The sequence below is a fragment of the Macaca nemestrina genome, chromosome 4 (genome assembly GCF_043159975.1).
Source record: "Macaca nemestrina isolate mMacNem1 chromosome 4, mMacNem.hap1, whole genome shotgun sequence".
Classification (NCBI taxonomy): Eukaryota; Metazoa; Chordata; class Mammalia; order Primates; family Cercopithecidae; genus Macaca; species Macaca nemestrina.
In genome coordinates this window covers 67,370,500-67,387,014 of record NC_092128.1, presented here as the reverse complement: position 1 = coordinate 67,387,014, position 16,515 = coordinate 67,370,500, and the positions used below count along the sequence as shown (strand labels likewise).

Below are 16,515 nucleotides of genomic sequence, written 5' to 3'. Positions count from 1 at the left end.
GTATCAAGTTTTAAAATAGCTTATCCCATCAATCTTACTTTTTTTCCTAGAGTAATTGTAGGAAGGTTACAAAAAGATATATATATGTATGTATAAGAATATTATAGCAGAATATTTTACAGTTTGGAAATTGGCAACAACCTGGTATCTAACAATCTGAAACTGATTAAATATAATTAACTACTGTGCAAGCAATAAAAATGTAAATCTGTTTTTATTGACACAATGTCTATAATATATTTTTGTTAAAGCAGGCTACTAGACAAGCAAAATAGCATTAACCTGTTTTTCAGAAAAGCTGTATGTACACAGACACATAAGTATACATGTGTTTGATTAATATACAGTATTTAGTTAGATGTAATGTGTGCGTATAGACATATACATATGTATGTGTGTATGTGTGTAGACATTTGGAAAGATGACATTCATGTTGCTGGTGATTATTATTCTTTTTTTTTTGAGACGGAGTCTTGCTCTGTCACCCAGGCTGGAGTGCAGTGGCGCGATCTTGGCTCACTACAAGCTCTGCCTCCCAAGTTCACGCCATTCTTCTGCCTCAGCCTCCCGAGTAGCTGGGACTACAGACGCCCAGCTAATTTTTTATATTTTTAGTAGAGACGGGATTTCACCATGTTAACCAGGTTGGTCTTGATCTCCCGACCTTATGATCTGCCCGCCTCAACCTCCCAAATTGCTGGAGTTACAGGCATGAGCCACCGTGCCTGGGCAGTGATTATTTTTGAATAGTAAGTTCATAAGTTATTTTTATACTGTTTTGTATTATCTGACTTTTTAAGACTTTTATGTTTTTATGTTGCTTTTCTCCTCAAATTTTTGTAAGATAAAACTTATTAAGGTTATGTGTTTTTATTTTACATCTGTACAACAACTACTGGTATATAGTAAAGGGCTGCATTTGCTGATACCTCTGTACTCTACTGGGGAAGGTTTCTTAGTAGTGTTTATGAGGCTAAGTTCACTGACTCTGAGACTTACTGGTCAACTGCTTTCATTCTATTATGTGGTCTGTATCTGTTTGGTTAATTCTCTCTTAGTTGTCTTACTAATGTGATGCTGCTCACCCAGCTTAGCTGAAGGACATTATCGTTTTTGAAGTATCAGATGACGTGCTCTAATTTTATATTTTCTTTTTCTTTAACAGGTTTGTATTTAATTAGTTAAAAATATGGATCCCGAAACAAGAGGACAAGAGATTATCAAAGTGACACCTCTTCAACAAATGCTTGCCTCATGTACTGGAGCTATACTGACATCACTAATAGGTAAAATTATGTTACTGATATAGATTATGTAACTTTGAATGAATCAGTGCTTCCATTTCAGTTTTAGTATCAGTGTTTCAGTGTATTTCTATTTTCAGTGTTTCAGTTATTTCTATTTTCCGTAAGTGTTGGCTGGCTGAGAAATAAAGAGAAAGCGTACAAAGAGGAATTTTACAGCTGGGGCTCCGGGGGTGACATCACATATCGGTGGACCGTGATGCCCACCTGAGCTGTAAAACCAGCAAGTTTTATTAAGGATTTCAAAAGGGGAGTGGGTGCAAGAACAGGGAGTAGGTCACAAGATCACATGCTTCAAAGGCAAAAAGGAGAACAATCACATGCTTCTGAGGAAACAGGACAAGGGCAAAATCACAAACTCCTGAGAAGGGTCCAGCAAAGATCACAAGGCAAAGGGCAAAAGCAGAATTACTGATAAGGGTCTGTGTTCAGCAGTGCACATATTGTCTTGATAAACATCTTAAACAGCAGAAAACAGAGTTCGAGAGCAGAGAACCAGTCTGACCTCAAATTTACCAGGGTGGAGTGTCCCAATCCTAGTAGGCCTGAGGATACTGCTGGAGACCAGGGTGTATTTCAGTCCTTATCTCAACCACATAAAACAGACACTCCCAGAGCGGCCGTTTATAGACCTCCCCCCAGGAATGCATTCCTTCCCCAGGGTATTAATTATTAATATTCCTTGCTAGGAAAAGAATTTAGTGATGTCTTCCCTACTTGCACATCCGTTTATAGGCTGTCTGCAAGAAGAAAAATATGGCTCTATTTTGCCCAACTCTGCAAGCAGTCAGACCTTACGGTTGTCTTCCCTTGTTCCCTAAAATCACTGTTATTCTGTTCTTTTTCAAGGTGCACTGATTTCATATTGTTCAAGCACACATGTTTTACAATCAATTTGTACAGTTAACACAATTATTGTAGTGACCCTGAGGTGATGTACATCCTCAGCTTATGAAGATAACAGGATTAAGAGATTAAGAAAGGCATAAGAAATTATGAAAGTATTATTTGGGAACTGTTAAATGCCCATGAAATCTTCAGAATTTATGTTCCCCTGCCATGGCTCCAGCCAGTCCATCCGTTCAGGGGTCCCTGACTTCTCACAACACATACTATCATTTATGATCCATGAATGTTTCATCATATTATTATATGAAAACAACCCTGGACAGAGATTCAAGAGACTTGAATTTTTAGTCCTTGCTTTGCCATTCTCAAGTTGAAATCTAACTTTTATTTGAAATTCATTATTTCATCTGTAAATTAGGGACCTATACTGGGATTTCTTTTGGGTCCCTATCAACATTAAACTTTTCTGATTCTCCCTTTTTATAATAGAAAACAAGAAGATGGAATAAAATATTAGCATAATGAATATATAGAATTTTACCAATTTGTGTTAGCAACAATTACAAATAATCTTTACTTTGCACTAATGGAATTTCTTAAATTTCTCTGGATCACAATTTTCTGTTTCTTACAGTCAGCTTCTTGTAGATGTAGCCAAATGACATAGTTAGGTGATAGTTTAGCATTTTAATGATTTTTAAGTTGGGTAGTTTATACAAATAACAAATGATTAGAACAAATAAATTAATTGCTTATGATGTATTTTCAGGTCAGAATTTGAGTTATAAAGCTCATAGAGATCATCTAATATGATTATTGTCATTCTCAAGATGAGGAAAAGTTTTCTTAGAACCATTATTTGGCAGTTGTTTCTACTTGGATAAAATATAGCATGCATATTAAAACTATTTTCCTTTACTGTGCTATGCCCAAATGGAATAACATAATTTAGTGCTAAAGATGTTTTATGGCCAGTGTACTCAAATTTTTATTATCTGTACCACTTATTTGATACAGGTAAATTTGACAGATTAGGAAGACTAATATCATTTGACTGTTGATTACTTATACAAAGTTATTCTCAAAGACTTTTGGAACTTTTACTTCTTCTATTAGAAAGCATATTTTCTTACAAGTACCAACTTTATTGCTAATGGAGTGATAGTTGTAGGAATATTACGAATAGCAGTTAGTACTCATGAGAGAAGTAATTAGTCTGTCTTTCACTGATTAGCAAAATTGAAGGGCAAAAAAATTAGAATGTTACATTCAAGACTACTTTAAGATAAATAAGCTCACCCATTATATAGCCATGAGGAAAAGTATGAATCAGTGTATTTTGTGTTCTTTGTAAAACATCTATCCAATTTACAGATACCACTTGCTAATTGAAACTTACATATCTTCAATAGTGACACCCCTGGATGTTGTTAAAATTAGACTCCAAGCCCAAAACAACCCACTTCCCAAAGGTACGTGTACTAATTACCCTAAAAATGTTATGTTTGATTTTTAAATGTTCATGTGTTAATTTTTGTTTGCATAATATTTATTTGCTAATTTATTAAAATAGATGCCTCTTACCCTCATGAAAAACGTTTCTGTTTTCACCATTTAGTTGTACGTGATGAGGTGTAGGCAAAAAATAAATATATAACATTTGTATGGACCTACTAATTAAAGCAAAGGATGGTTATGTATTTGTAGATGTGCCTCAGAGGTAAGAGCAGAATTATATTTGTGAGAGACCTTAGAATCTAGCTTACTCCCGTGTCCAAAAGTTGTGCCCATGTTAGAGCATTCATGACCATCATACAACTATTGCTTGAATATAGTGATTGGAAATGTATTATTTTATCAGATAGCTTGATTAATTTCTGGATAGTAGTTTATGTAGAATTTGAGACAAATAATGATGTGTTTTTATAAGATAGGCAAGATTAGCAATTCCTTAGTATTTTATAGGTTTATAAAGATAATGGCATTGCAACCACATTTTAAGTGGCAGAAAACACACTGTTTGGACTGTGAGAAAATTGGCTCAGATACAAAGCCACTGTGTTGAATACAGAGCAGTGAGAGGGAATGAACAACCCTGATATTTTAGATGAATGAAAGAGTAGATTGTAGGAAGAGGCTAAAAAGGTAATTTTCTATACGTTAAAGAAAACCATAAAAGCAGAAGGCAACACTCAGACTTAAGTATTACAAAATTCACAGCTTCCTATTTTTCTATACTGTTGGGCAGAGAAGACAATTTTGGCAACAGTTTAGTCCAGTAAGTGGGAGGAAGTTGGTACTAGAGAAAGTTGTTACTACATTAGGTCGAATGTGACAAATGGCTAGACTGAGCAGTACAGATACAGAAAAAGAGACAAAGCATGGCATTATGTACATTGAGAATGATATTTTTAAAAAAATTCTATTTTTGTCTGAATTTCCCTTGCTTACCACAGATTTTTCTTCTGGACAAATAGAAATGATTTGTGTCCGTGTTCTCCTCTCTAAATGGGTTTTCCTCTTTTATCTTCTTTCTTCATTCCCTCAGATAACTTAAAAACTTAAAAGAAGTTATTTGTGTACTTTTTTTTTTTTTTTTTTGAGAGTAGGTCTTACTCTGTCACCCGACCCAGGCTGGAGTGCAGTAGTGTGATCATAGCTCACTGCAGCCTTGACCTCCTGGGCTCAGGTGGTCTTCCCACTTCAGTCTCCTGAGTAACTGGGACTACAGGCATGTGCCACCACACCCAGCTAATTTTTAAAAATTTTTTGTAGAGTTGGAGGTTCACTGTGTAGCCCAGGCTGAAATCAAACTCCTGGCCTCAAGCGGTCCCCTGACCTTGGCCTCCCAAAGTGCTGTGATTACAGCCATGAGCCACTGTGCCCAGCCATTTTCTTACTACAGTTCTGAAAACATAAAGTACTAATTTGCAGTTACTTTTAACAACTCTGAGTTTAGAATGCATTGCAGTAGCATTAAGCAAATCAAATTAATTATGTATGTTTCATCCTAAAAAGTAGAGATGGTTATTTATCTTTTTCAAGATTCTTTCTCTTTTCATAATTTTCTAGTTTCCTCATTGTGATGTCAATTTGTTCATCTGTAAAAATAATAAAGGTTATGTGAGGTAATTGTTGGCTGTTGGAATCTTCTTTGCTAGGAAAATGTTTTGTATATAGTAATGGTCTCATGGATCATCTATGTATCTGTGAAGAAGGAGGCAACAAACTGTGGTATAAGAAGCCAGGAAATTTCCAGGGAACATTGGTAAGGTGATTATATTATTTAGAATCACAGTATATTTTCTATTTAATCTTATATGTGAAAGATTTTTCTAATTGCAAGAGGATGAAGAATCATATTAAACTGAGAACAGGGAACTACTTCTTTGCTTTTTAACCCTTTGTTAACCTTTTCATAGGTTCATCGTTTTGTGTAAAAAAGGGGGAGGTAACTTTTTAAAAAACTGACCATTTTTATTTTGAGATAATATAAAATTAAAAATATATATACAGACAGATTTCATGTACCCTTTTCTTAGTTTCCCCCAGTAGTACCATCTTATGAAACTAATACAGTGTCACCACGAGGATTTTGACATTGATTGATACAATTAAAATAAAGAATAACTTCATCATCACAAGGATTCTTCCTGTTTCCTTTTTTAGAGCCACACCCATTTCCCTTTTCTAACCAACTCCTTAAGTCCTCACAACTACTAATCTGTTCTTCATTTATGTAATTTTGTCATTTCAAGAATGTTATATAAATGGAATCATAACATATATAACCTTTTGGGGTTGGCATTTTTTACATAGCATAATTACCTGGTGATTCATCCAGGTGTTGCGTGTGTCAATCATCTGTTCCTTTTTATTGCTCATGATATAGATTATTTCATGGTGCAGATATAATACAGTTTGTTTTTGGAGTTTTTTCCAGATTTTGGCTATTATGAATAAAGCTGCTACAAACATCCACTTACTCTGGGAAAAATGGGTTAGGGAATACAGTTGCTGAGTCATGTGGTAATTACATGTTTAGAGTTTAAGCAACTCCTAACCTGTTTTCTACACTGGTTCTACTATTTTACATTTTTCATTAGCACTGTGTGACTGATCCAATTTCTCTGCATCTTCACTAGTGTTTTGGTGTTGTCACTACTTTTATTTTACCAATTATGACAGCTGCGTAGAGATACCTCGTTGTGGTTTTAATTTGCATTTCCGTAGTGGCTAATGATGGTGAACATCTTTTAATATGCTTATTTCCCTCTTCAGTAAAAAGGCTCTTCATGTCTTTTGATCCTTTTCTAATAAAATTGTAGTTTTACTGTTGATTTTTGAGTTATTTATATATTCTAGATACTAGTCTTTTGTTGAATGTGTGGTTTGCAAATATTTTTTTCCACTTCTAGTTTGTCTTTTCATCCTCTTAAACATGGTCTTTCACAGAGTAAAACTTTTTAATTTTTATGAAATTCGATTTATTAATATCTTGTATAGGACATGCTTTTGGTGTCAAGGCTAAGAACTTTCTGTCTACTGTTACACTCTGAAGACTTTTTCATAAAAATTGTATTTAAGTCCTTGATCTATTTTGAGTTAGTTTTATGTAGGGCATGAGACTGTGATTGAGGTTTGTTTGTTGTTGCTGTCTATGGATGTCCACTTGCATTTGTGGAAATGGCTTTATTTCCTCCGCTGAGTTGCTTTTTGCACCTTTGTCAAAAATCAGTGGGGCATATTAGGTGTGTCTATTTCTGAGTTTTCTATTCTGTTCCATTTATCTCTTTCACTCTGTCAATACCACAGTCTTAATTATTGCACGTGTAAGTCTTGAAATTAGATTCACTTATTCCTCTTACTTTATTTTTATATTTCTTTTTATTTTTTCTGAGACAAGGCCTCGCTCTGTCACCTAGGCTGGAGTGCCGTGGAGCAATCATGACTCACTGCTTCCTCAATCTACATGCCTCGAGATTCTCCCACCTCCATCTCCCAAGTAGCTGGGACTGTAGGCGTGTGCCACTGTGATTTATGTTTTGTAGAGACAGAGTATCATTATGTTGCCTAGTCTGGTCTCACACTCCTGGGCTCAAGCAGTCCTCCTGCTGTGGGCTCCCAAAGTGCTGAGATACAGGCGTGAGACTCGGCATCTGGTCCTTATATTTTTTTTCGAAGTTGTTTTTGCTCTCCCCAAAGTTCCTTTGTCTTTCCACATAAATCTTAGCTTGATCCTGTTTATATTTACAAAAAAATATTGCTAGGGTATGTATTGGAATGACATTCAACTTGTATGTTAATTTGGAGGGGAATAACATCTTTAATGTGTTGAGTGTTTCAATCCATTTTCAGCCTGCTTATGACATTATAATTGAAGTGAATTTCTTTTAGACAGCATAAAATTGAGTCACGTTTTAACTTCACTCTGTCAGTTTTTATCTTTTAATTAGTATACTTAGTTTAACTATTGTAATGCATTATAGATTAGAACTTAAGCCTATTATTATTTTTTAAATTTTCTCTTTGTTCTGTTTTCTATTTCTGTTTTGCTTTTCCTGCCTTCCTTTGTGTTACTTGAACATTTTTTAGCATTCCCTTAAACTCTTAATCTCACTTAAAACATTCTATTTTAGCTGTCTTTTTCTGACATTGCTTCCATGGGGGAGTCACCTTGTTACTGTCGGGTAGAGTTAGAAGTCCAGGTTCCCCACCCAGCCTCTATTGACACACAGTGTGAGGGAAGACCTCTTTTACTGTTGAGCATGTGTGGGAGTTCTGGCTTTCTACATGGTTTCCACTGACGGTGTAGTGGGGTAGCCTCATTGCTGGTCAATGGTGAAAGTACTGACTCTCCACTATTCCTCCTGTGACACCACCCTAGCAGAGGGATGAAGGAGCCTTACTGCTGACCTGGTAGGGGTAAAAGTCTTGGTTCCTTATTGACCTTCTGTCAGCCTTACATTGATGGAAGTCTAGGCTACCTACTTAGCCTTTGCTGATACGGGTCTGGGTGGTGCCACAAGTTTCACTTTGTTGTTTGGTTAAAGTAGAGTGGTTATTGTCTAAAGGTTTTCTGTCTTACTAGGGTTCCTTTTCCTGGGAAAAGATGCAGTCCTTTGTGACTAACGTCTTTTACTTAGCACAGTGTTTTAAGATTCATCCATGTTGTAGTATGTATCAGTATTTTATTTCTTTTATTGCCAAGTAATATTATGTGAATATATCACATTTTATTTATCCATTCATCATTTGATAGACATTTGGGGTGTTTCTACTTTTTGGAATAATTCTATGGACATTCATGTTTCTGTGTGAACATGTGTTTTAATTTCTCTTGGTTATAACCTTATGTGAATATGTGTTTTAATTTCTCTCAGAGTATAACTGGAGTTGAAATTACTGAGCCATGTGATAACTATGTTTAACCTTTTGAAAAACTGCTAGGCTACACCATTCTGTATTCTCACCAGTAGCATCTGAGGGTTCCAATTTCTTCACATTTTCACCAGTATTTTTTATTGTCTGTCTTTATAATTTTAGCTTATTTAGTAGGTATGAAGTGACATCTCATTTGTGGTTTTGCTTTGCATTTTCATAATGATCAGTGATGAACATTTTTCCTTTTTCTATTTTTCTTTTCTTTTTTTTTTTTTTTGAGACAGAGTCTCACTGTTGCCCAGGCTGGAGTGCAGTGGTGTGATCTCAGCTCAGTGTAGCCTCTCCCTGCTGGGCTGAAGCAGCCCTCCCACCTCAGCCTCCCAAGTAGCTGGCACCACAGGAGTGTGTCACCGTGCCCAACAAATTTTTTAGCTTTTTGTAGAGATAAGGTCTCACTATATTGCCCAGGCTGATGTTGAACTCCTGGGCTCAAGGGGTCTCCCACCTTCCAAAGTGCTGGGATTACAGGCCAGAGCCACTGCATGCAGCCAAACAGTTTTTCATGTGCTTATTAGCCATTTGTGTGTATTCTTTGGAGAAATATATATTCAAATCCTTAGCCAATTTTTAATTACTTTATCTTTTTGTTATCAAATTATAAGAGTTTGTCTGTTAATAGAAGCTCTGCCTACTTTAGGTTCCTCTCCAAAGATTTCACATAGCACATTTTAATATTTTCTCTGATTTCATGCTTAGGAGAGTTTATCTAACCAATTCTCTGCTGTTGCTCTCCTTCCTTTCTTATAATAATCTTTTCAAAAGCTTTTTTTCTAAGCTCTTAGAACAATCTAGAGCTGAGTAATATGGACTTTATTCTGTAAGAAGTTAGTATCATCCAGAAATGCTTCATTTTAATTGTGTTAAAATTCCCTTTTTAAAAAGAACAGACATAAATCCAAAAAGCTAATTTTTTTAGATGTAAATACCTGAAAGAATCAAATTACCAATCATCACTATAAATTTTTGTATATCAGGTTTAAAGATATATTTTGATTACTTTTTTCTATTATAATTTTAGGATGCCTTTTTAAAAATCATTCGAAATGAGGGCATTAAATCTCTATGGAGTGGCCTTCCTCCTACCCTGTAAGTTGAATTTTAATGTTTTTTCTACTAAATAATGGTTGTTATTTTATCCTATAATCAGCATGGTTGGACAAAGTCTTGCATTTTTAATATTAGAATGCTTTCATTTTCTGAGGTATTGTTTTTTAAGCCTCACAGCCACCTGCATGTTTAATGATGTATTGAAAGACTTGCAGGACCTGAAGAGGTTATATTCACAGATACGGTTTATTATAGGAAAAGGATACAAAACAGAATCGGTAAGGGAAAAAGGCACATCAGGAGTTGTCCAGAAATGGGCTTCCAAAGTCCTCCCTTATGGCATTGCACAGGATGTGCTTATCCTTCTGTTAGTGAGCTGTGAAGTATACAAAGTGCTTCTGCCTTGGGAAACCCATTTGAGTTTTGAGTGTAGGGCTTTTATTGAGCATGGGTTGTATGGACACATTCTGTCTTTGAGGCCAGTTGTGATGAGCAAAACTTTAAACCCACAGAAGGAAAGAAGTTTACCATAAATCGCAGTATACAGATCAACCTAGACAAGTTGGTTTAGTGCTTCAGATGTCCCAAAAACCTTCTAATAGGGAATACTCCAGGGGATACATTCCCATGAGTTGTCCAGACGTCAGGCATGCACATAGGCCCTCCTGAAGTTATACAAGGTTTGAGCAACCAAGCCTGCTGTGTTGTGTTTGCTACACAAGCATATGGTAATTTTTTTCATGTTCAGAAATAAAAATTTTGGTGTCTATTTGTTCATTTTACGAAAGCTGTATGATATATTGCAAAATGTATACTTTCTCCAGATAATTCTAATTGTCTACTAACTAGTGATTACATGAATTAACATGATAAACTCTTAATATTAAATGTAAAAATCTAAAATAATAACTTGGCTTTTGCTGTCTCATTTATTCCCAAGGACATTATATTTTTAATGGAGGAAATTAGTCAATTTGAGGCATTTATTTTAAACAATGCTTAAGGTTTGAAGTTAGTGGCAGATCTAATACCTCACCAGTCAGTCCTGCTCCTAAATTCTCAGCAGCAAAGTCCACCATATAAGGTTAGGCATTCCAGACTATGGTCTGTGAATGTTCTTTAGTTATATCATAAACATGGACTCGTTTCTTGTTGCATTAATATTTATCGACATGACAGTACATGCAACTTTGTGTTTGAATTTAATAATTCCCTTTTAATAATTTCTTTTAAAATAGTGTATCATTAGAATTCCCTTAAAATTAGTGTATGTAATTCTGATGATGTTAATTACAATTTATGTCTGGTTATAAGCAGGAGTGATATATGGTCTATAGTTCAAAAATGTTTTACAATTTCTCATGTACTTTTTATTTTGCTGATTCTGATGTTATGGTAATTATGAATGAGAAAGAAGATCTGGGCAACCAGAAACAGAACAAGTCAAGGAGATGAAATGTCTGTCTTAATTTGTCTTTTCCTATTTGTTTTATTTTTATTTTATTTATTTATTTAGAGACAGTCTTGCTCTGTCCCTTAGGCTGGAGTGCAGTGGCATGATCTCGGCTTATTGCAACCTCTGCCTCCTAGGTTCAAGTGATTCTAGTTCCTCAGCCACTTGAGTAGCTGGTATTACAGGCATGTGCCACCACCATGCTAGCACTTATTTAATGCTATATATTGTAACTGTCTTCACAACTAGAATGCAAACTTTTGGATGGCAAATTGCTACTTTATATCTTTCTACTGCCTACTAAGTTAAGTATTAACCATTTTTAAAATAAAAGAAAAATTGATCTCATAGGCTAATTTGTTGTGGTTTTTAGCTTACACAAAATATAAGGGTTTTTTAGCTTATATAATAATATTTGAATTTAAGACTGTGGAATCTTTTGATAATTTTGAACAAATCTTTTTGTGTGATCTAACAGAGTGATGGCAGTTCCTGCCACAGTTATTTATTTTACCTGCTATGATCAATTAAGTGCTCTTCTGAGATCTAAGTTAGGAGAAAATGAAACCTACATACCAATTGTTGCTGGAATTGTAGCCAGATGTGAGTAATAAATCTTTATTTTCATTTTGATTTCTGTTTAGAGCTTCTGTTTAAGTTGGGACATTCACAGATAATTTGTACAATATATAGAATATTAGTATGATATATTTTGCCTTATAGTTTATATTAATTTGTTAATATAAGATAGATACTCCAGAAGTCATATGGAATAGTGATTACCATCAGAATGAGATGGGCTCAGCCTATCTTGGTCAAATCATGGACAGAGTTTTTAGAGTGACATCAGAGTTGGTTCTGATTCACCTGAACTTCTAGGTATCACGTGGGATCATGCATGATTCAGTCCAAAGTTCTGAATCACTTTCCTTAAAACTTTAGGATTCAGAGTTTGATCATAAGGAAAGTTGACTCTATACAGAAGAACGTTTACTCTGCTAAATGGGAGTGGGATTTATTGGGTCAGTAACTGGAATGGGCTTTGGTTTTCATAGTTCTGGTTGATTACAACATTTCTGGAACTGCCGTTGAGAGAGTTGAAACCAGAAAAAGTAAGATATATGAAAATAGACTTTTAAGAAATAACTTTTATTAAGGGAAAAATCTGTGTCAATTATGTTGACATCATTAGATATTTAATTTTAAGGTTTTCAGACATTATAGAATAAAAGTTTAAAAATCATAAAATATATGAATATTAATTTTTACAGTATGTGTATTTGCATAGTACATGGCTTTATTTTTGTTTTCTTTTTTTAAACTTGTTTGTATTAGTTGGTGCAGTAACTGTGATAAGTCCACTAGAATTGATTAGAACCAAGATGCAGTCCAAGAAGTTTTCTTACATGGAACTGCATCGATTTGTCAGCAAGAAAGTATCTGAAGATGGTTGGATTTCCCTTTGGAGGGGCTGGGCTCCTACTGTTCTTAGAGATGTACCTTTCTCAGGTAGGATTTATCTTATTTATAGCTACTCAATTTTACGTAGCTTTGTTAAATATTACTGTTACTAGATTTTTAACTCTTTACCATTAAAGGTAAGTTATTGTCTGTAGTGACCACAAACTCCTTTTTCATTGTTGGGCTCTCAGATCTTTACAAGCTTTTATTGAATGAATAGTTTTTATTCAAGCTTGTTATTAGTTTTTATACATTAATTAGTGGGTATTCATATTCAGAGAATGCAAAGTACCTTTAACATTCTAAATAAGTCATTTAGTATTATTCTAAACAATTAGTAAGATAAGTAAAACAACTACAAATCAAAGGATAGAATCCATATAAGACCACTTTGGAATTATATGGGCTCCTACTTTTTCAGTTATTAAAAATAAACATCTCCCCATTAAATGATTATCCTGTAAAAGACTATTACAAATCAAGTAGGCTATTGTACTACTTACTTAATTATGAAAAGGGAGAAAATTATGAAAAGGGAGAAGTACAAATCTACCAGTAACTTATATAATGTACATACTCTAGTGGCATTTCCCCTGTGGGTCATAGAAGTTTTTAAGACCCAAAAGAAATACTTATCTAGAGAGAAACTCTGAATAATAATATCTATATCCTTTAAAAATCATGAAACCACAAATATGTTCTTTCACTGTCACAACCCCAGTGGTAACCCGTATATTAAATGCCATTCATTTGATTAAAAGAATTAGGTTTCCCACATACATATTATTGCCAAACATTGTATTAGTTAGTTTTGCCTATTTTTGAAAATCCCCTTTTACTAAAAAATTTTCCTAAGATTCCTTCTTGTGTTATAGGTAACTGTTTTCTTCATTTTTACTCATTTATATGTGAGTAAACAACAAAGACAATGCTGCTATGAAAATTTTTAATCAGTTTCTTGGTGCACCTTTGAAAGTTTATCCAGTATTGGATTTGTTGGTTCATATACATACATACATTTCAAATTTTACTAGGTAATATAGAACTCTTTTCTAAAGTGATTGTGTGATCTACCTACCTACCAGCAATGTATGAAATTTTCTGCTGCCTCACTCACACCCCTTCCAGTGTTTTTATTGTCAAAGTTCTTAATTTTTGTTTAATAATTTAAAGTGGTATCTCACTTTAATTTGCGTTTCCCTGGTTTTTAATAAGATTGGGCACTGTTTCATTGGCATTCATTTATTCGTAATTGATTTGGGGTTTTGAAATTGAAGTAGGTTTTAAATTTCATTTTCCTCCCACATGGATAGCTGGTTGTCCCAACATTACCTGTTGCAGTGATCCCCAACCTTTTTGGCACCAGGGACTGGTTTTGTGAAAGACAGTTTTTCCATGATTGGAAAAATTGTGTGTGTGTGTGTATGTGTGTGTGTGTGTGTGTGTGATTGGTTTCAGAACGAAGCTATTCCACCTCAGATCACCAGGCATTAAATTTTCATAAGGAGCACGCAACCTAGATCCCTCACATGTGCAGTTAGCAATAGAGTTCTATGAGAATATATTGCTACTGCTGATCTGACAGGAGGTGGAGCTCAGGAGGTAATGCTCACTCACCCGCCGCTCACCTCCTGCTATGTAGCCCAGTTCCTAACAGGACACAGATCAGTACCAATCCTCAGCCCTGGGGTTGTGGACCCTGATCTATTGAATAACCATAATTGCTCCAGGGATCTGCATTGTTATCTCTGTCATATAACATTTTCACGTATGCATGGATCTGTTTCACTGGTTAATGTTTCTGACTTCAGGCCAATACCACACTGAATTATTAGTGCTCTATGAAAAATCTTTTTTTTTTTTTTTTTTGGCAGGGTCTCACTCTGTTGCCCAGGCTGGAGTGCAGTGGCACAATCACGGCTCACTGTAGCCTTGATCTATCTACAAGGCTCTAGTAATCCTCCCACATCAACCTCCTGAGTAGCTGGAACTAAAGGCGTGTGCCACCATGCTTGGCTAAGAAAAATCTTGATGTCACTTTATTTTTCTTCCCTAGGAGTGTCATCTCTTTATGTTAATAATAAGTCTTTAAGAAGTTGTTTTAGGAGAGATTCAAATTTTTCTTCATCAAGGTTGTATTCATCTCTTTTTTCTGACGTTTAGTTATAGGTGCACCCCACTGTCCCCAGCTTTTAGTAGCTATTTTTAAAGCTCTTTTTTAATTTTTTAAAATTAAATCTTTGTAGTTGGTACAGTTGCAATTGATTTTTTTCTATAGCTTATATCCAGCTATGTTTTAACACTCTGTTATAAATTCTGCTTTGTCTTACTATCGTTTTGGTTTGGATATATATAAAAATATATGTAAATTTAACTGTTTTATATCATCATTTATAATCATAATTTTTCTTTCTTTCTTGCTGCCCAGTGAGTTTTTGAATTATGGTGACAATAATGAACATCCCCATCATTTTTCCCATTTTAAAGAAAATAGATCTCATTTAACCATTAATAATTATTTTTGGTATAGGTTTTTGATGCATGTTCTTTATCAAATTAAAGAAGTTTCCTTTTACTTCTAGGTTTCCAAGAAACTTGCTTCTTTTAAATGAAAGAGTGTTGAGTTTTATCAGATGCTTTTTCATTATCATTACATGATCCCATGGTTTTGTTAACATGGTAATATGACATTTAAAGATTTTTATTGTATACCTTTGCATTTCTGGGATAAGCCAACTTAATCATAGTGTATGATATTTTATGAAATATTTCTGACTTCAGTTTGTTTTTCATTATTGTTTTTAGGAAGTCTGTACCTATGATCATGAATAGATTGGCCTTTACTTTTTTCCTTTGTACTCTTGTCCTTGTCAGGCTTTGGAATTATAGTCATATTTCATTGATGCATAGTTTTTTTTTTGTTTATAGGACTGCTAGAATATTACTGAGAATTTTGCTTTAAAAAAAGAAATCCCACCCTAGTGGGTGTCTAAGCAGAAAGCAAGGTGTGTCAAGGTTAGAATTTGTCTATCCCCTGAATATATAACCTCATAACCCTTTTATTAAAGTCCACATTTTGTTTCTAAATGTGTGTTCATTTCATTCTCTGTTTTTATAGCAATGTACTGGTATAACTATGAAATTTTAAAGAAGTGGTTATGTGAGAAGTCTGGTTTATATGAGCCAACATTTATGATCAACTTTACTTCAGGGGCATTGTCTGGTTCTGTAAGTTTATTCTTTTGTTATTAATATTCCAGAAAAATAATTGTTAAAACAAAACATTATATAACATCTCATGTATATTGAGATCCACTTTGGCTGCACTGCTTGAAAGTTTTTCTAAATATTTGCCCTCTATTTTAAGGAAACAAATTATTAGCAAATAAAATAATTTAAACATACTGTATTTATGTTTTTATGTTGCAAAACCATTTTTGTGAGAAACTTTTGAATTTGTTGGATCATTACAGTTACAATATTTTAGAGTTTTATTATTTAGAGCATTTTGTAATTTTGCTCTGATTACATAATATTTCATGCAGTGTCATCTCATATGCGTTAAGCACTTTTAGCCTCTGCTCCTGATTCCTGTTTCTTTGGAAACAATTTGTCCTCCTACTAAAGTAGTTTTTAAAAGAATTTGAACAAAAATTACAGTCGGAAGGAATCTTAAGTTACCATTTTTTGGGTAATAGTTTATCTTTTTCCACACCTCCTTGTAGAATGATATGAAAGTCCTGTAGTAGACTTTCATTATGCAGATTTATATCACCCTGACATTGGTAATAGTTTTTTTTATACCCACATACTTCTAAAAATGAATTTGTAATAACTTGTAGTGAGACAATAACACACTGGAACCACCTAAAAACCATAGTGAAGGAGCAGAGTGAAGTGATGGAGACTTGGAAAAAAATACTGTTAATAATATCTCAGAAAATCTAGGCCAAGGAA

The 16,515-nt window shown here is 34.3% G+C and overlaps 1 protein-coding gene across 5 annotated transcripts in view; it reads left to right on the top strand.

Moving 5' to 3' along the window:
* The window catches only part of LOC105475445 (solute carrier family 25 member 40), a 55,589-nt gene that overhangs the window by 29,620 nt on the left and 9,454 nt on the right, over positions 1–16,515 (top strand). For 4 of the 5 annotated variants that reach the window (XR_983353.3, XR_983354.2, XM_011730670.3 and 1 more), the window contains 7 exons: positions 1,166–1,286; positions 3,566–3,625; positions 5,315–5,421; positions 9,616–9,683; positions 11,576–11,700; positions 12,433–12,606; positions 15,677–15,786. Coding sequence is in view for 3 of the 5 variants with exons in the window: in XM_011730670.3 (XP_011728972.2) it covers positions 1,190–1,286; positions 3,566–3,625; positions 5,315–5,421; positions 9,616–9,683; positions 11,576–11,700; positions 12,433–12,606; positions 15,677–15,786 (741 nt within the window). In the remaining 2 variants the exon portion in view is untranslated. Of the gene's footprint in view, positions 1–1,165; positions 1,287–3,527; positions 3,626–5,314; positions 5,422–9,615; positions 9,684–11,575; positions 11,701–12,432; positions 12,607–15,676; positions 15,787–16,515 lie in introns of all 5 variants that reach the window. The other variant, XM_071094779.1, reaches the window with a different exon arrangement.